The sequence below is a fragment of the Denticeps clupeoides genome, chromosome 2 (genome assembly GCF_900700375.1).
Source record: "Denticeps clupeoides chromosome 2, fDenClu1.1, whole genome shotgun sequence".
Taxonomy (NCBI): domain Eukaryota; kingdom Metazoa; phylum Chordata; class Actinopteri; order Clupeiformes; family Denticipitidae; genus Denticeps; species Denticeps clupeoides.
In genome coordinates, this window is record NC_041708.1 from 4,399,892 (window position 1) to 4,420,837 (window position 20,946).

The 20,946-nt window shown below is 42.5% G+C and overlaps 2 protein-coding genes across 3 annotated transcripts; one reads left to right on the forward strand and one right to left on the reverse strand.

The window, feature by feature from the left end:
* Nucleotides 1–29: 29 nt before the first annotated feature.
* LOC114784724 (uncharacterized) lies at nt 30–2,834 on the forward strand. 2 transcript variants are annotated; one of them, XM_028970342.1, is made up of 6 exons: nt 30–87; nt 826–965; nt 1,130–1,223; nt 1,310–1,469; nt 2,129–2,281; nt 2,355–2,834. In XM_028970342.1, exons 2-6 carry the CDS (start codon nt 826–828, stop codon nt 2,570–2,572), a joined length of 765 nt encoding a protein of 254 aa, XP_028826175.1. In that variant the 5' UTR covers nt 30–87; the 3' UTR covers nt 2,573–2,834. The 2 variants fall into 2 exon arrangements, with proteins under 2 accessions (XP_028826175.1, XP_028826176.1); XM_028970343.1 differs by having other exon boundaries at nt 2,132–2,281.
* Nucleotides 2,835–2,940: 106 nt separating this feature from the next.
* Nucleotides 2,941–19,020, reverse strand: rhbdl1 (rhomboid, veinlet-like 1 (Drosophila)). The gene is made up of 8 exons (XM_028970365.1): nt 18,401–19,020; nt 15,966–16,124; nt 11,540–11,764; nt 9,425–9,573; nt 9,232–9,344; nt 8,519–8,619; nt 7,829–7,889; nt 2,941–7,311 (listed from the first exon to the last, which is right to left on the reverse strand). The coding sequence occupies exons 1-8, from the start codon at nt 18,437–18,439 to the stop codon at nt 7,040–7,042; spliced, it is 1,119 nt and encodes a 372-aa protein (XP_028826198.1). The 5' UTR covers nt 18,440–19,020; the 3' UTR covers nt 2,941–7,039.
* Nucleotides 19,021–20,946: the final 1,926 nt, after the last annotated feature.

The following is a 20,946-nucleotide window of genomic DNA, read 5'->3' on the forward strand; positions in this document are numbered from 1 at the left end:
TGTCGTAAAAAAAAAAAAAAAAAAAAAACGGTATACGGCCCGCATGTTTTGTTGGGGTTGTGATCTCCCAGTTCCTGCTGCGATAAAGTGAGTAACTTGATTTGAAACTGTTTAGTCATCCATACAATACAGGGCAAAAGTTTGGACACACCTTCTCATTCAATAGGTTTTCTTTATTTGAATGACCATTTACGTTGGTAGATTCTCACTGAAGGCATCAGAACTATGAGTGAACACATGTGGAGTTATGTACTTAACAAAAAAAGGTGAAATAACTGAAAACATGTTTCATATTCTAGTTTCTTCAAAATAGCCACCCTTTGCTCTGATTACTGCTTTGCTCTGATTACTGCTTTGCACACTCTTCAAGAGCTTCAAGAGGTCGTCACCTTAAATGGTTTTCCAACAGTCTTGAAGGACTTCCAAGAGGTGTTTAGCACTTTGCCTTCACTCTGCGGTCCAGCTCACCCCAAACCATCCAGATTGGGTTCAGGTCCGGTGACTGTGGAGGCCAGGTCTCCCCTTTTTGTTAAGTACATACCTCCACATGTGTTCATTCATAGTTTTGATACCACCAGTGAGAATCTACCAATGTAAATGGTCATGAAGATAAAGAAAACACATGAATGAGAAGGTGTGTCCAAACTTTTGGCCTGTACTGTACATTACAGCGTCCCAACCCCCTCGATATACTGCAGCACAAATGAACAAAATCATAAATAAATGAGCAAAAGTTCATTAAGCAACAGCCAGTTAGTGGTTTCACCTTTTTCACTTACCTGACACTGCTACCTTCTCTCTCATTTCTGTGTCTCCTGCCTTTAGATGCCAGCAGACAAAGGGTTATTTGGATGTCTGGACCCCGCCATTTGGAGAGGGGTTTATGGCAAATATTGGACTGTAATGGCAACAAAGGCTTCTGGCAAGGGGAGGTCTGCGGGGAAACTGCTGAATTTGGACAAGTGGTGAGCATGCTGGGCTGTGCCGCCCGAGGCTTCCATCAAAACACACACTCCACATTCATGCCTTTTTTTCCCACCAACTCAGTTACAATCACTGAGGAATTTGAGATTTGTGCCTGTGGACCACCGGCAGCTGAGTGAGGGGAATATTTGTGACTGTCTGATAGGTATCAAGAGGAGCTTCCTGCGCTGATATCCGGCCGGCCACTTCGGTACCTCGTCCACGCAGAACTGGTGAAGCTGATGGAATGGAAATTAGCCGTCAGTGAAAATGTATTTATGTTATCTCTAATCTGAGTTTATCTGAAGCTGCACGTGCACTGCAAATGTCTGGCGGTTTTGTTTAGAGGGGCCGGTTTCGACCTGGACTGCAGCGGCTGGTCGTTTCCAATAGCGAGGAGGAGGTAGAGAGCTGCACCAAACACGCGTTCGACCTGTTGCCCGATGTTGAAGCTGCCATTGCGAAACTGAGCATGCTGAAAGGGATAGGGCCTGCCACAGCCTCAGGTGAGAACACACTGCCATGTCCACACTTTTATCTGATATATAACACTAGGCACCAGTAAGACTAGTCAAAACAAACCACCACCGCAAGATATTTTGTTAAAAAAATCCACATTTCAAATCCAATATTGATTTACCTTAACTGTTTTTCATTCTTCTCATTAATCAGTGGCATGATGTGTATGTGTAGAGAAAGAGTCTCGGTTCTCCTGTTGTTCTCTGAGCAGCTATACTATTTTGTTCTCCATCTGTAGGCTTTTGCTTGTAGGAGATCATTCATCACTTTACAGGGTTGGGAGAGACCGACATCTCTAGATATCAGTCATTAAATTCAATTATTGCAACTTATATGTTTTAATAATCAATATTTACATTTTACACATTTACAACAATTTCAAAGTTACTGATGGGAAGGTTAAAAAAAACTTTTAAATAGTTTCACTCATGTTAACAGTAAATTGTAAGTCGTTCTGGATAAGGGCGTCTCATAAATGGCGTAAATGTACATTTTTATAATACTTTCTGCGGCTTCATTTAATTTGCCGCTGTGACCGCCTTGAAATATTTAATGCCACTGATCTGTATATTAATCACCTTAACTTTAGTGAATATTTCAAAATAAATTTCATTGGTCTGCCTTCCTTCCCCCTACATTTTTATAGCAGTGCTTGCTGCGGGAGCAGGCGATGAGGTGGCATTCATGGCAGATGAGTGTGTGGAGAGCATTCCGGAGTTATGCCCGGTACAATACACAGCCAAGCACTTCAGCCGCTACCTGCAGCACATCACCGCAAAAACACAGCACCTTAATGAAGGTACAGCAGGTAACATGAAACCAACTCACCTCATGTGATGCTGACTAACATGTCCCCATTTCATCTTCATCAGTGGACAGTCAAAAAGACTGGACTCCTCACCGGGTAGAGCTGTGTTTGTGGACGTGGGCAGCAGCCAACCAGCTCCAGCCATCTCTGATGGAGGAGTTCATTGTTCTCGGCCAACCAGAGACCAGTGGACAACCAGTCAAGAAAGTCACCCCCCGAGCAAATAAAACTAATAGTGAGATGTCCAACGAGAAGACGGTGAAGAGGCGTAAGATGCAATAGACCATGTTGGCTGCTAGAACTTCAATTCCATTCAGTTCCAAATCAATAACATGTCTGTGCTCCTTATTCAGTTATAGAAAATTAATACAACACCTTATATCTCTACTGTACAGCACGCCCACTGCCAAATTTCAATAGTGGTCAGCTTTTGTCAAAAAGAGTCGCTCCTGATTATAAAGCAGCAGACCTGTGTGTGAACAGTGTTTACAGTAACATTAACTTGACTGTCTATAATGTTGCATATAAAAGGTGTTTCATTTGCTACTGTCTAGACATGCTATATAATTTCCCGCACGTTCATTCACCAGTGGACAACCAGTCCACAGTTGTTTATGCATGGTGCATATAATCACACGCAGAGACATGGGAATCATCAAGCCACCGTACCACTCTTTATTCTTACTGTTCCTAAATGGATGCAGGTAGAATGAACAGTACAAAAGAAAAACAGCTGATAAAAACCATATAAAATGGCTCAGAACATTTCAACATTTACATTACGTACATGACTGAAAAAACAAAAACTGTAATATAAACTATCTATATTTACATCTTTTTTTTTATTTGTTTCACCCAAAGGGAAAAAAAGGCTTAATGTAGAACTTTTTGTAAAGTCTCATAATTGAAAATTGTAAACCATGTCAATTGTGTCCCAGACCTGAAGTGGTTGAGACAGGATATTTTTTTCCTCATTTTTGGCACCATTTTAAAGCAGAGTGTAAAAGAAAAGGGGTTAGGTGGGTCACAACTAGATGAGTTGAGCTGCTGTTTTCACCATTTTTAATTCTACTTCGAACTTTGAATTCATTTCAAGGAAAAAACTAAATCAAAAAGCAGCCAATTTCTTTTTCTTCATCGCAAAATCTTGAATGTGACCCAAGAGACAAAGCCGTTCCACAGAACACAAGCAGGCCCAGTGCAGAATGCAGAAAGAGAACTTGGGGTAAACACCAGAGAGGTGGAATATTCTCATCCGTTGGGGGGGGCTCCACTGTGTAGGTGAATAGCACCATATAAAAATATGGAAAGCCACTCTTATGGGGTCTGGCTTTATTTCATCACACAAATGCTGAGGTTTTGATGCAGTTACAATGCAGCTTTTGTCTCCAGCGAGTACTATGATCTGCCTCATTCTGGCACATAAAGCACCAGTTCAAGTTCAGAATGATTTAAGACCTAAATCTGCAAACTGTTGTCACGTAGGAATCAATTGTTCAATGCAAAGGCAACTGTCCCATGACATTTATCACCATTGTAGCTTCTCAGCAGAATTTCATGTCTCAATGTTTTGAGCATTACTTTAAATGCTGCTTTTGTTTGATAGAGATAAGGCATATTCAAACAAAAACTAATTTCTATTACCAAAAGCACCTAAATGGGTTAATTAAAGTTAAACAATAGTGATGGCTTGCTGGCTTTTGACTGAAGACTAATGACTAAGACTAATAAGGGAGGACTACTGGGATAGAGATCTGAAACTGGCAGGCGAATAAAGGGGACAGAGTCGACAAAGATGACCTCAGAAATAACGGCAACCCTAAAATGCAGCTCACAGTACTGATAAGAGGCGTCCTTTTCCTGTTCGGTCTTCTTTACGTTAGACACTGATCTGTATAAGAACTGGATGGCCACAAAGATAAGGGGATAGTGACTGTCCGGAAGCCCACATTTCATTTAGTCCATTTTACAACAATACTACAGTTCTCTCCATGACATTGAGCTATCATCCTCATTTTTCAAAGATGTAATAATCTTGAGATAAGAACATAATGAATGTTTTTATATCACATTTTACATGCCAGATGTTACTAAAGTGGCTTTCCTCAAAGTCTATTTCTATGTTATTGTTTACTGGTAATGACATGAATGAAAACTAATGGAAATTTGCAAAACGTGAATTTGTGGCCTTCTATCGCTTCCATAAAAGCTGGACGGTTTAGACCTTCATGAAATCGGAAAACGGGACCATCCCAGTGGCAGGTATAGAGAGCTGGCCGATACAGTTCTTATGAAACCAGTGCTTGTGGCAGAGAGCACAGGAATTTAGGGTACCGAAGTAGGCCAAGAGTCAGGCACTGAGTGGAGCTACATACCTGGTCAGGGTTAGCAGCTAACAGGTGGGGCTCTAGCCAGTCAGAGAGGTTCGCGTCACGTTAGTCCCCCAGCCGAGCTCTGGCGGGTTAGGTTATCAACCTAGTCACGTTTTAAAGAGAAAGCAGACAACGAGCTACACGTCTGGTCCTGGTTAGCACTGAGTCGTAGATATGCAGACGTACAGTGAGGATGGCGGTAATAACCCGGGCAGTAGTGCTTTAGTAACAGCAGAGCTTGTAAAGTAACAGTGGAAGTCTAATACGCTACACTGGCCTGCTGTTGTACTGCACACACAAAACAGATGAGCAACCATGGCTTACACCCATACACACGGCTAAAGGATGTAGAAATTTCCTGACTAAAAATGTTGCTTTTGATTATTTGAAACAGTGCAAAATGTACATATCAGCTCTTCAGTTGGAATAAATTGCTGTCAAAACTCGTCAATATCCAGCTTTTCACAAACTTGCATTACGTATACGTATGCCCAGACTTCAGGACATTCACATAGAATTATGGATTTTCCGATTACAAAATAATCCTAAATATTAATATACGTAATGCATCTTATATACAGCTCTGGGGAAAGAAAGAGAGAATCTACAGTATATCTAAATGTCAGACATCCCTCATCCATTGAAGAGTAAGTCCAGTTCAGTTTCCCATCCACTTGTCCAGATGAAGGCGATGAGACCAGACATCCCAGCAACACTCTCTGGCTACTCCTGGCGAGTCCCACGACGTCCCCAGGAACCTTCATAATTTGTTATTATTATAAGATGTAATATTGCCTATAAATTGCTTTAATTGGTTGTTTAGCATTACCATGACATTAGAGTTCTTTATAATAGTTCAATAGTTTATTATAGTTCTTTAATGACAACTAGAATTTTGATTCAAATGTGATGATAGTATACATCATATATAATAATATATATTTTTTTTACAATTGAGAAATTTGCTTTTGTGGCAGAGCTGTATTCTACATACCTAATGATAAATGAAATAACACCAATTTAATGCATTTTGTCGTGGCATCTGCATATCCATCTGTTGAAAACTGGATTTTGAGTTTTGCAAGTGAGATTCTGATTGATCAAAATTGCTATTGTTCTACTAAAACATGTTCAAATTACTGAAAGCAACATTTTATCCAGGCAGTGTGCATGTTGAAAACTTCTCCCTTAGCTGAGCCAGACAGCTCCACATCTCTATCCGTTTCACTAGACAGAGCTGCAACATTTAGCTGGATATTGGCACTAGTCAGAAACAGGGCTGGAGTAAACCAAAAATAATCAGTCCACACAAGATTCAGCTGGCATCGGGTGAAATGTTCCTTATCTGTTTGCCAGACTCACAAGACAAAAAAACAAAACCCATGAATAAAGGTGCAATACAAAAGAAAAAAAGCATAGGGCTTTAAGAAATGCTCAGTAAAGAGTCTGTGTCAGACAATCAGAGGTCAGGTTCATAACAGTTTGTAAGCATCATAGAGAACACCGTTCCACCAGATCCCTCTCAAAACCAGCAAGGACAGCAGAACAACTCTGGTAAAGACTGTAATGACCATCTGTGGAGGAGACCCAAACACAGCAGCTACCCAGGCAACAGTTGCCGCTGGTAGCCTCGGCAACAGTCCCCCCTAGATACAGGTTTGCTGTGGCACTTGTTCCAGCGAATGTTAGATGAATGAATGATGCCACTAGACACAATGATATAGGGAGGGTTCACAGCTTGGGTTGTTAGGAGGGCATCAGATCGGGGTGTGTTCATTTTGGCTTTGGAGTTTCTATGGCAACTCAGTTCTTCTATGGCTGAACAAGAAATGAGACGCGATTGTGTTCACCCGACTCATCAGTCTTACACAGACAGGCAAACACACGCGGCAGAAGAGGGGAGGATATAATACATACTGGGTACCCACACACAAACACTCTGAATTGGATCAGAACTTTCTGTCTGTTTACTTTTCTTTCTTTTTTCTTTTTTGTGCGAGCCAGCTGTGGCGCCCATGGGAGGGCGCTGTCCAATGTTGACCCACATCTCAGTGTGTGTGAGCCTGCAATGTCTGACATTGTTGTGTTTTGCTGAGTGTGTGTGTTAGAGGTTGGCTGGGTGTGTTCACCATGTGCTGGCTGCTGAGTGTGTTTAGATTTATTATGTCTGTGGTGCTGAAGTGTCCTACCCTTGGGTGTGGATGCTGGCTGCTGTGTAACCAAGGCAACCTGAATAAGTCACTTTCATTTTTTTTATGCCACGCCTTTCTTGTTCCTGGTTTCATTTTGCTAGGGGCCGTGTTTGACCGTGACTGGTTGAAAGAGAAAATAGGAGGAGCACTTATGTGAAGTGGATGCGTGAGCCGGAGGCGGGTCTTCAGGGAGGGGGAGGGATCTGCACCCCTAGCAGCTCGTATGCAAAGATGTTCCAGAAGACGGCGAACAGGAGGAAGGTGATGAAGGAGAAAATAAGGACCCACCAAGAGCACTGACTCTGCAGGCTCTCCTCATAGCTCCGCAGAATCAGCAGCCCCATGCTGATGCCCACCACCGCCCCGGACAGGTGGGCCATGAAGCTGGGCTGGGGACCGGAGGAGGGAAGGGGTGGAGAGAAGCGCAACCAGACGGCTCGGCCCACCTCAGAGCTCACTACAGATTTGGAGAGAACACACCAGTACTGTGAAATTAGGCCAAATATTCTTGTGCTGAATGTGCATTACACAATTATTAAAAGACACATTACAATAATATGGTTGTAATTGGGCAATTTACTCTATTTCACCAATTAAATGTAACCATTTACAAAATACATTGTTGTGAAGTGTTAAGAGTGGCAATATGGTTCACAATATTCAATAAAAAAAAATTTGTCAAACAGCAGTACATGCGCAAACCAACACACACACACAGAGCACAGAGCATACATGTATTGGTGGAAATAGATACACAAAAAGTTCACTGCAAAGAGAAAGTATCAATAATTGCTCACACACACACACACACACAGTTCAGAGAACTGCAGAGAACAGGCTCATTGCAGAAAAATTCAGACAAACACACACACAGAGCTGCTGAGAGATGTTTTTCACACAGACAGTGTCCAGAACCCTGCACAGCACACAGCAACCCACTGCAGAGGAATGCTGCACACACAGGAAGTACTTACTGCAGACCAGCGCCAGAACCATTCGCAGGAGCTTGTAGGGACACTTCATGCCAGCCCAGTTCTACAACAGACACATATAGCCATACTCTCATCAGTAATACAAGACCCCTACTGAAACTGTAATAAACTGAAAAATGTAGAGAAATTATAGAAATTTTGAATTGGCTGAAGAATATGGGCTTGAGAAAAATGTTGATGATTATCAATATGTACGTTTCAATATGTTTCCAGAAGAAAATATGTAAATAAATACACAGGAAAATTATGGAGCTACCTGAATATAGCATAGAGAGAGTAAATGATGGAATTCCCACCATCTATAAACCTACCACAAACTACACATTGTGCTTTGTTTCGAATTGTTCCTATGCAAGGGAACAGAATGTATCGACAAAGTGATTTTCTCTCCAGGACTGTCAGATCTATAATGACTAGACTTACCCAGATATAGATTTTCTCTGCCAACAAACACATTTTTGTGAGGACCAAGAGTAATAATTACCCATGTTTAATTACCTTTATCTAACAAAGCATCCTAAAGCTTACTTCTGAAATTTACTTCAGTAACCAAAGGCACATTTTTTTGCTCTTTTTGTGAATATTTATTCTCCCAGTTCTTAATTTTACAAATTTTAGGTTTCTCCTCTTTCATCCTAATTGCAATTTTCACAGTAGTGGAAATAATGTTACCATGACAACATTGGCGAGATGGGCGGAGCAAAGAGCATAGACGCCCCCTGAGCCTCCGACTACCGGTGCACGCATGTCAGTGATGGAGACAGTCAGCGAGCCTGAGAGAAAGAGAGAGACGGGGGGGTATTTATGCTAATAAGTACAGCGTGACCTTCACATGCACTCAGAACAACACATGCACAACGCAGGGGTCTGACTTCAGGCCATAAAACACACACTCACACTCTGAGCCAGAAGGTCATACAGGTCAGGCTGTGAAATGGACACAATGAGGTCCTTTATCATGACCATGGCAACAAAAGAAAGGCAATTATTACTATGGCAACGGAACCTCTTTGGTTCAAAGCCCACAGCTTGTTGATTTCTGGCCTAGGTGTGAGCGTGTGTGGGTTGTTAACCTCTGACAGATCATCTATAACGTGCCATTTGGCTGTTGCTGCAGAGACCTGAGATCAGCACTCTTTCACACACACACACACAAACACACAGACTTCTGACTAAGTTGATCAATAAAAGTTGTACACAAGGCAATTTACCATAATGCATGGTTAAATCCATCTCTGCAGAACACAAAGACTCAGTGCCGGATGGGACATTCCACGGGAACCCACCGGGCCCAAATGACACAGGACCACCCTTCAAGTTTATTCCTCTCATCACATACTAACAAACATGGTCTGAATGACGCACATTCATTAACTCTACCTCACCTGCTACTACTCCGGCCATGTAGAGCAGACTGATGCGCAGGATGCCGTGAACCATTTCCAGGGGAACGCCAATCATCAGCTGCAACAGAGCATTGAAGCCCAACTGCTCCAGGCTGAAACACACACACACACTCCTGTTATATTAACCCACATGCAGGAAACAGTAATGTAATCGGTGTTCTGAGGGACTTACCCCACGTGCATGAACATGTAGCTGAAGAACCTCCAGACTTGAGCTCTGTGTCCAGGATGGTAGACCAGGGGACTCTTCATGAAGTCAGGCTGGTAGGTCTGCAGAACCCACTTATTTAGTATCACCCCATAGCAGAGGAACACCACGATCTACACAAAACACACACAAAAACACAGATTTTACGGCCGGTTACTCAAGTCTTTATCGTTGTAAATTCATGCCATCGCAGGCTTGGTTGCTCTTTGGGGCCTTTTCAAGATGGCTGGTGGAGGCACGTCCCATCACCAGCATTGATCGTGTTCAGTGAACAATTAGTGGGCTGAAGTCCTTGCCATTTATCTTCCCAGAAACGGCAGAAGTCAAGTGCTGACACAGTTTAAAGCTGCAGTTTCAAAGCCTTTTTTTTTTTTAAGTGAGTTCGCATTAACTTCTCTTTGAAAGTTTCAGAGCGGCATTAGCTTTTTGCTACCAACCAGCCGACCCATAAAGTAGTGTTGTAATCAAGACCACCTAAACTGAGACCAAGACATTGCAGAGACCGGAGGGTACCAAGACCAAGACACAGCCGAGACTTGAGGGTACCAAGACCAAGACACACTAAGGCGAGACCAAGACCAAAACCAAAAACCGACTAGGGCTAGAATCGCCATCACATTACTCAGATCAACTGTAGAGAAAAATGCATTGCTGTAAAGTGTCATTACTCAATTCAAATTCATGTTATCTTTTTAATTATATTGCCCATATTTATTACTCATTTAAAAATCTCCCAGATTTGTCATAGTTATGAGGCCTGAAGGAAGATAATACTCTCATCAACCCTCCCCAATATCCTATAACTATTATCAGACCTCGTCAAGGGAAAGAGATGCGATGTAGCTGAAAGATGTTCATATTAAGTCTTAAGGCTATGTAATGATCCCTTGCTTTGAATTGAAGACAATGGACATTCACTGGCTGGTTCACTGATACACAGACTTAACAAAAAGTAGCGTACGGAGCCCCTAAAGTATCATGAACTGCGCACAAGTAATTTAAAATGATTTACTCTAAATTCATTCACAAAATGTAAAATACTCACCTCATGATGGAAACTCATATTCTGTGCATACTGCAAGATAACGGAGTCAGCTGACGGGAAGACTACACAGAGATCGGTCGTACTATTGACTTTTAGTCTATACTGGACCCAAATTTTACTGGAAATTTTCACAGTAGACTGTACTTCTCAAAGGGACCTATTATACTTCTCACATTGATTTATATGACAAGTTAAATGCTTTCGCTGTGAGCATTATTGGCGGCTTCTCATAAAAAAACATTTGTCTAAATTCCTTCAAAACAAGCAGCGTCCCAAGAGTTAGCTTTAGAAATATTAAATATCTGTCCTTAACTTGTGACCACATACTGTGGTACAGAAACTTGTACGCACAGGATAATATTTTTTCCATTTTTACCATTTAGTTGTTAATTCCTGAACAAACAACTGTACTATGTGTGCATACACGATATTCTTTCTGAGACTGAGGAGTCTTTCCTCATAGGTTGACGACAAGAAATGCAGAAGTGTAGTTGTAGTTATTTGTATTATTTTTCATGTTGCCAGATGTTACAGTTAAAAAAGGTAAACTCCAATCTCATAAATCCTGCCTTGTACCTGATCAACACATGCGGCTCCAGGGAGGGGCCCAACCTGTAATTACAGAATGTAAGCCGCTCTGGACAAGCTAAGTGAGTAATTGTAAATGTAAATTGGAATGGCAACAGTTCTGTTGGGAGCTGGGACACGAGAGCATGTGGAACAGGTCGTGGGTAAATGCTGATGTTAAGCGAGAACAGCATCACTGACAGCATCAATAGGTCGACTTTTTATTGTTTCTCGGCTCGCACAAAAATCTGACACTAGGTGGTGCAAAAGATCAATATTTCCAACAACAACAACAACAACAATATATGATTTGTAGCAAGGAGGGATAGTTCATAAATAGCAGCTCTGCAACATTTTTCTTTTTCAGGAACACAATATTTGCATGGTGCACAGAGTATATTGCAATTCAACGTGCTGCACTCTAAGAGCACAAAGCCTGTTTGAAATAGTTACGGCCGGTGTGTTACCTGAATAATGGTGATGATGGCCATGAACACAGGAGGCGGGCACAGGCGGTTCTGGTGGAAGTACCAGCGACGGTCTGTCTCACATGGCAAAATCTCGTAGGCCACATATCGCACAAACCTCTTGTAGAGGCCGAGGCCTGTCTCGTCCAATAGGATCTCGCGCTGCAGAGTACGGCGTCCATTTGCGATGGCCCGCCGAAAGCTGCTGCTGCGCTTGCTGTTCATCTGTGAAAGGGAGTAAGGAGAGTTAAAAAAAAAGATATTTTTTCAAGGATATGTTCGAGTTTCCAGACTTGTTAACTGCCAAACCACATTAAGAAATCATTGGTATGAGTTTGGCAATATCATGTATATTCTAGAATTAGCCACAGTTCCACTAAGACAACCACATCGATGTCTTGTCCTTCATCCTTGCACTGCAATTACACTTGAATCAGCAGAAAGAACTAAACAAACAAAAAAAAAAGATTGGGTACACTGCCAAGCGTACCCACTGCTGCCATCAAATTTGCCTGTCTCTACAGCCCAATATAAACTGGTTACATGTCAATGAAAAAAATCCATCTGGATAACAACACTGCACACAACAGGTTATAGAGAAGAAAATGTATATCACACATCTAATGTATACAGTACAGGCCAAAAGTTTGGACACACCCTCTCATTCAATGTGTTTTCTGTATTTTCATGACCATTTACATTGGTAGATTCTCACTGAAGGCATCAAAACTATGAATGAACACCTCCACAGTCACCAGACCTGAACCCAATCGAGATGGTTTGGGGTGAGCTGGACCGCAGAGTGAAGGCAAAGGGGCCAACAAGTGCTAAACACCTCTGGGAACCCCTTCAAGACTGTTGGAAAACCATAATCGAGAGAATGCCAAGAGTGTGTAAAGCAGTAATCAGAGCAAAGGGCGGCTATTTTGAAGGAACTAGAATATAAAACACGTTTCCAGTTATTTCACCTTTTTTTGTTAAGTACATAACTCCACATGTGTTCATTCATAGTTTTGATGCCTTCAGTGAGAATCTACCAATGTAAATGGTCATGAAAATAAAGAAAACGCACTGAATGAGAAGGTGTGTCCAAACTTTTGGCCTGTACTGTATATCTCCTTATATCTACACTACAATTCAAAAGTCTGGATGTACCTACTCATTTATGGATCTTGCATGATTTATATTATAGAACAAAACTGAAGACACAGGACTATGAAATGAACACACATGAGGTTATGTAATAAACAAAACAATAGCAAACAAGGTAAAGAGGAGAACATTTGCGTCTTTCCAAAAGCAGCTTATTCACACTCTTGACTTCTCTCCACCACCTTAAGTTTCCTACAGTCCTGAAGGTTTATGCTGAACACTTTCTTATCTTCCACTCATGTTAATGAGCATCTCATGAAGCGGCTTTTGATAATGATGATGATGAGCAAAGCAGCCATGAAGGTAAAAAGAGGAGACTCTGATTAACTGATTTAACATATTTCACTTTCTCCTAATACAACAAATACTAAATTCATTACTTCAATTTTTTGGGTATTTTACATCTCGTTAAAGCCTTGCTCCGAAACTTTTAGTTATTTTTCTGACTATCATAAAAGGGCTGGAGGACATTTATTTAACCTCAACATGGCTAGAACAATGGAGTTGGAAGCGCCAGGATAAAGTGTGCAGACTTGAGCTTTTAAAATAATAATAATGATCCTGGGAGACCAAGGGCTCTCACAGGCCGAGCCGGGGACACTCTGGCCAATCCGTCACATCTGTTCGACCGACCACACAGTAACACAGAAAACTGTTTGGATTGGAATGCAAGGTTCAGACAGTATGCAAACAGACAAATATAAGGGCCAAGAAGAGAGGAAAAAGATTGTCACACACACATACACATACACACATCATGCACACACACACTCATGCCAAATATAAGCTGACACAGTGGGAACACAGCTATTATAATTGTGTCCAGATTTAGAATGGTGCACACAAGTGCACATCCCAGATGATCCGTAATAGATGTATGCCTTTGTGCAAAGACTTATTTTACATATGTGAAGATGCATGTCTGGAGATTTGTACCAAAATAGGTTTGCACCATTGATGCACATGCATTCAATATCGACTGTAACTAAAACTCATATTAAAGCACACATGCATATTTATAAATTCCTGGTTATTGTGAGATTTGCTCATTGTCTTCCCTTGAGGTACACATTGGTATTACAAGCCTGGCTGCTGGCTGGCGGCTGCTGTTAGCTAATTAGCATGCTAACTTCATAAAATATCTCTGCACTGGAACACAAGAGAATACACACTTAACAAGTAATCTGGATATTCGGTGCCATTAGGTTTGCATGTATAGTAACCCAAAGGTTCAATTTCAATCAAATAATCAACAGAGATGCAGCCAACATCGTTAATTAGTTTTTTTTTTTTTCTCTACTTTTTCAAATTATAGTCCAATATGACAAAGGCTTTGTTGCTGCTTTTAGTTGAACCAACGTGCATGGGTCTTCAACCAGCATCACCCCCTATTTGCAATTCATTAGAATGATGCAGAAGAAACTGTCACGACCATGCGGGCATGACGCGGCGGGTGCACGGAGAGGATGACGAGGAGTGACGAGGAACGAAGAATGAAGGACGCTTTCACCTGATATCACGAAAACGGGGTTTAATTGGTGAAGCACAAGACAGGGGAGACATTCGAGACATAAACACTGGTGAACATGGAACATAACGTTAAAGACCTGACAGCGAACAGAAACGAACAGGGCAGCTTTATACAATTAACACAGGTGAAAACGATTAGGGAACATTTCACAGGACAACAATGAAACTCCGGTCCGGATCCTGGACCGGAGTAACCCCCATTTCGGACCGGATCCTGACAGAAACATTTTAAAATACAGCAGAAAAATCTAATGAATCACACACACAATTTACAAACTCTTATATGCACACACACACACACACACACACACTCACGTTGACATGCTATCTGCTTCCTCTCCACTCTCTTTTCTTGACCCAGATTTCCACACGTCCATACATACCGCAGGTGTTCTATGTCTCTCCACCACAGACTTCTCTTAAAACAAGCACACTTCATGATTTAGTGATTATGGTCTAAAACCCAGGACAACCCGGCAACAGTGTGTCTGCGGTTTTGTGCACAGTGGGCATTATACGTTGTGTGCGTGTGTGTGCTTCTCTGCTTCTAGATGGTCTGTGTGTTTGATCGAACATGACCAACAGTCTCAGTGCACCAGAATCACTGTTTCTTGATGGAGAGCGTAGGCTCCATTGACTAATTTATCACACTGGGTAACCAATCATAATCCTTGAATCCACCGATAGATGTGGTTTGGTCATGGCTGTGGGCCCAAGATGACACTTTTGTGATGTCAACTGGTGGTCCATGCAAGAGGGGCATTAGGTGTAAGGAATGGAGGGAAACGGAAGAGAAAGGGAGGAGACTGGATCCCACGCTGCACTTGCTTGTGTGACGTATTGACAGGAAGGGGTTTAATTAGTCCAGAATGAGGATGTAGGGTGCGTGACAGCTGTCAAACATGCCTATGTGCACATCATTTGTATCTAAGTATAGGAGAGCACTTATTTAAAGTAATAAATTATTTTAAATAGTAATTTCATGCAGCATATTTAATGATTGTCTTAATATTTGGGTTGATTGACCTGTAATTCTTGACTAAAAGTTGTTTAAAACCATCCAACACTTTTTTTGTGTATGTGTGGTTGCGGGGGTGGGCCTTAACATTGGACAGTAGCTGCACACCAGTGACCTACCAATGAAGTAGAAACTGGGATTTTGAGGGGCGTGGCTTTTCAGGAAATGAGGACAATACAGTAATGTGCTCTATTTTTGTGTGCTCTTTGATCTGTCACCTCACATTTTGTTAAGAACACATGTGCATCCGTGTGTTAGGAGTGTGTATTTGTGTGTACCAGGGCCAGAGTGTGGTACAGATTTTTGTCCATGAATTTAGGACCAACAAGAAACCTCAATCTTAACTGAGTCAAGGCAGAGCCATCACCGCAGTTGTCAGGAGGATGAATTCTACATGAGCAAAACGAGCTAAAGTTTCCACAAGTTCAGTTCTACATTCCTTGGCCATAGAGAGAACCTTACAAATAAAAAGTGTCATTCTTTGTGTTAATTGGTTACATTTACATATATGGCATTTGGTCCCCGCCCTTGGGTTACATTCAATGAAAGTAATCAGATCTGGTTCAGAAGGACCCTAAATACGAACTCAATCATGCTATGCACTCTGTTGTAGTTTTTCCTGCATAAGGCAGACTGGAAGAAAGAGTTTATTGGTTGATGCTGTGTGTTTTATGCAGGCTGTATTAAATAATACGGTCTCAGAAGCTGTATGTGGTGAGAACTCACCAGCTCGATGAGCTCCTGGTAACAGACCTGGCCGTGCTCGTTGGCGTGGACCAGAGCGAAGAGCATCTCCAGCTTGGTGGGGTCCAGCTGCAGCTCATGGTGCTGCACCAGACTGGCGAAGTTTTCTACCGCTACAAAACCAGTCTGATCTGGGTCCAGCTGTACACAAAACACACACACACACACACACGGTTCAAATGAGATCTGTAGTCTCAATTTTTAATGATCTGGGTAACTCACACTTTTACAGCCATTGCATCACCTCTTATAATTCCCCGTAGTGTGTGAGCATGTGTGTGTGTTAGCAAAAGGCATAATATTTTTCCAGGTGATGAATAGTTTATAGTCTCTGCGCGGGGAGGGTGGCTATATGCGTATTTGTTTTCCCCGGATAAATAATTAATGTTAAAAAGTTGTATGTTTTTGCAGAACATGGCGTAATTTTAGCTCTGTTTACTCCGCTTTACACCACGCTTGCACGAGAGAGAGAGAGAGAGAGAGAGAGAGAGGGGCAAAAAAGGACAGAAAAGTGCTGAAATAAAAACACACACAACATATTTTGCCGTGCCCATCTGTTTCTGCCATGATTCACTCACACGCACACACTCACACACACACACGTGGCCCTGATAGTGTGTGAAAATTGCATCTTAACTCTGAGTCTCAGACGAAAAGCTGTTGGAAAGAACACAGGCCAATTGACAGCCCCTGTGAGGCAGCATCACTATTTGTTTAATGCCGGCACTGTGAGTGTCGCATGTGTGTGTGTGTGTGTGTTTGCATGTGGTAAACTGTGATTGTGTGTATTAATGTTTTCTAGCATTTAACAATGGTAGTGTGTGTGTGTACATTGCTATTTAACAGTGTGTGTACTCGTTGTGTGTGCTTGGCCATGTGCATGTTGTATATTATGACTGTGTTAAATACATCTGCAAAATGGAGTGTGTGTGTGCGTGTGTGTGTGTGTGTGTGTGAGATGTATGAATTATTTTTTTCTTTCTGGGGTCACAGAGGAGAGAGACAGCAGACAGAGTGAGAGGATGAGCCTGAGGACGGTGTGAGGGGGGGGCGGAGAGAGGGATGGTGAAAAAGCGGGGAAACGGAGTGATTGAACAGAGAGGAGGGAGCTCTGACATGCTGCTGCGGCGTTGTCATGGATACTGCGTGCAATATGTGACACGCTCTCACAATGCTTTTCAGGGAGGGCGAGAAGGAGCGAGTGAGGAAGAAAGAGGAAGACGGAGCGAAGGAGAGCGAAGGGAGAGAGACGGGGGGGAAAGGTTAAAAGACTGGAGGAAAGAAACTGCCGACGTGTCTGAGGGTGCGAGGGAGGAATAGAGGAACGTGGAAAGAGGGTGGACGAGCCATGACACAGGTGTAAGGAGAAGAATAACTGGAATGATTTAGCTGTGTGTGTGTGTGTGTGTGTGTGTAGTAGTAGTGGGTAAGACCAATGGTTCTCAAGTCCACTTCTGGAAGACCCCCAACCAGATGCTTATGAAAAGGCTAATGATAATTAGTGGGTTGGTCGTCCAGGACCAGGACTGCAGCCCACTCTGCTGTCCCCTTCGCCTTGTTCCTATTTTTCTCGTTCTTCAAACATCCTGGGTCTCACATGGTGCTCAAATAACCACTGACACACACACACACACACACACATCGTCAGTGTGAGTACACGAGGCTGCAGCATTATTCAGCGAGAACCCACCACTGCTGCAACATGCCTATATGGGCTACTCTGTGTGTATCTGTGTGTATGCGTGTGTGTGTGTGTGTGTGTGTGTGTGTTAAGCTAAAAATAGCTCCACTTCAGCATTGTTTCCCTGCGCAGGAATAGACCAATAAACTTTCACAAGGCAGAACCAGATACACACCCACAAACAACCCAGGCTGCTGACTGATGAGTCTTTTGTGACCCCTGGCCCTAATGGCAGAGGACTGATCCCGCCTCCCGCTTTGAATGATTGGCCGTCAATCAGCCTTAATCCCCCAATCACAGCATAACATCAAGATGGATTAGCCATTCAGTCAGAAACGAAGAGGCCATTACACACACAGTTTTGTACATGGCTCAATCAATGGATTTGATCACACACACACACACACACACACACACAGATAGAACCTTACAACCATGCACACATGAATGGATGGATGGATGAATGGATGAATGGATGAATGGATGTATGGCCTGTTCCTCACCTCAGCTCCAGCACTGTACCTCACCTGGGGCTTTCCCACAAGTCTGCCCTTTTAATACACACACACATATCTCACACACACACACACACACACACACACACACACACACACCATAACTGAAGCACCATGCTAACCACCTAATATTGTCTGGACATCGGTACAATCACCCCTTCACCCTTCATGCACTCACACACACACGGATGCAGAGGAGACCGTAACCATAGTAACCCTACCTGCTCTTGGATGAGCTGATACAGGGAGCTCCTATCCATATACCGTCCTGGGGTTCAGGAGGATGCCACGGTAAGAAGGGCATACACACACACACGGCCAGTGTGGCTCACACATACGCGCACACACACACGGCCAGCTCCTCAGTCTGTCCTCTCTGGCAGAGCTCCTTTATGACGCCACACACACACACACTCGTTCTGGGGCTCAGCATCTGGGTGCGATGGAGATTTCCTGGTTCCTCTTAGTCGCTTGTGGGGAACCCACACACAGTCCTTTCAGATCTACACACACACACACACAAAATCAGCTTACACACACACGCCGCAGTTCCAGAAACCACTCTCGCTCCCGCCCCCCCTCTCTCTGCAGCTCTCCCTCCTTCCCTCGGTCCCTTCCCGGGTCGCTCTCCCTCGCTCTGTCGTTCTCTCTCTCGCCCAGCCTCCTGTCTACATCTCCTGCTGCCAGTCTGTTTTCTGCCTCTTCTTTCCTCACGGTCTCGGCTTCTCACTCTTTCTGTCTCTGCCTCACCTTAATCTCCCTCTCTCCCTCTCCCTCTGCATTGAATACAAATTAGTGAGGGGAGGGAGGTGGCGCCATAGGGCCAATAAGAGTCGAGTGGGCGTGGCCAGACGATGCAGCTTTCTCTACACTACTGCAGCGTCTTAGACAGAGGAGACACACACACAAATAAGAAAATTCCCACCTCACAGCAGCAGACACACACGTACGTGACAAATATACAATCTTACACACACATCCCGTCTGATGTAGAACAGAGGAGTGTGACCGGAGGCGATCCCCAGGGTTGAAAAACAGACGTACTGAGGCACAGTAGAGGCTGATTGCAGAGAAAGTAAAAAGACGGGAGGGTGATGGAGACGTCATGCAGAAGATGAAAACCAACGCCGCTACTGATTTCTGCATCACAAACAGTTCCCTGTACAGGCCACTTAAATAATCAAGTCTCACACACACACACACACACACACACACATACAAACAAACAAGAGATCTCAACCTGTCCTTCACTCATGGAGATAAATGAAGAACCATAGATGCAAAGTTTTAATTGCAAACACGTATGTATGAGTAATGAATGTAACTGTATGTAAGTATATAGCTATTATAGCTGTACATAACGACCCAGGTTCAACCCCACTTACTTCCACCGTGTCCCCGAGCAAGACACAAAGGGAATTGTCCCTGTCACTACTGATTGTAATTTGCTCTGGATAAGATGTTATATTCTGTGGATGTAAATGTAGCTATTAAGTGTAAATGTATGCATACACGTCCAGTGGGGACATGTCCACCTCACAATATTTCTTTTTCAATTCCTTCTATTCTGTCTGTGTAAAACATAACGAACACTTTTCTATTGTTCAGTAAACTACTAGTTACAATTGCAATTGCTGTTAGTGGCTGAAACTGGTCAAAAATAGAACAGTACAGTCATACAGCTATATAATGATAATGATATAACAATAAGGGTTCAACAGACAAGAATGAAACAGGAGAGTTTGGTGCAATTTGGTTGAGCTCATAGGAATAGAATGGAAGCAACTTTTTAAAGTGGTTTCTCTTTTTAAATTGAAAAAAATATATTTTTAACACTGTGTATACCAACGTGGCTGGTATTCAATTGTCATGGTGTACATTTGTTATAACAGTAAAAAATATTTCTTGACCAAATGTCATCATATGACATGTACTGTAAAGGGTATAGGCAATATTTTTTAAAAACTCTAAGGTTATATGTTATTAAGACATTTTTTAATGCCATTGCTTTGTTCACTTAAAGCGACTGCTTGCTCAAGTGAAAGCCACGTTATGCTCTGCAGTGTTAGACAGTACGCTGTACAGCATCTGTTCTTCCTGCACTTGTGTGAGGTCATCATTTACACTCAGGGCTCTGACGTAGGCGCGTCAGATTCAGTAGCAGTCACCAGACACAGCGAAACTGACGCCAGAGGTCACAACTCACCGTACTCTATGTGTGTGTGTGTGTGTGTGTGTGTGTGTGTGTGTGTGTGTGTGAACATTCACAAGCAGGATTTTGACTCCAATTCATTTAAAATTGGTGTAAATCATGCCCCAAATGTTTCAAGAAATGTTTCATTTAATCTCATTGAATTAACAGGATGACATCTGGAACATTGGCTGCAACAATTCAAATGAATTCCTTAGTCCTCACAGTCCCTACCACATGCAGAATGAATGCAATTACCATTAGTTCTTGCTTGATTAGCTGGCAATGACGATCAGTTCCATTAGTCCTTTGTGTATGCAGTAATTGTGAGATCAAATCACCAAAAATAATCTCTTCACTTTCTTCTGGTGGAATGTGTAATATTTGGTATTTATTCTTACCAAAACATAAATCTAGCCATTTATGTCCAAACGAATTGATTGTTTCATGCTCAATTTATTCTCTAAGATTTAAACTGTTTAAACTGAATGCTGGAATTTTAGCACCAAAAGACAAATGTCTGAAAAGGCAACTTGTCTCTCCGGGCACACAACAAGCCCTTTGTTATAAATATAA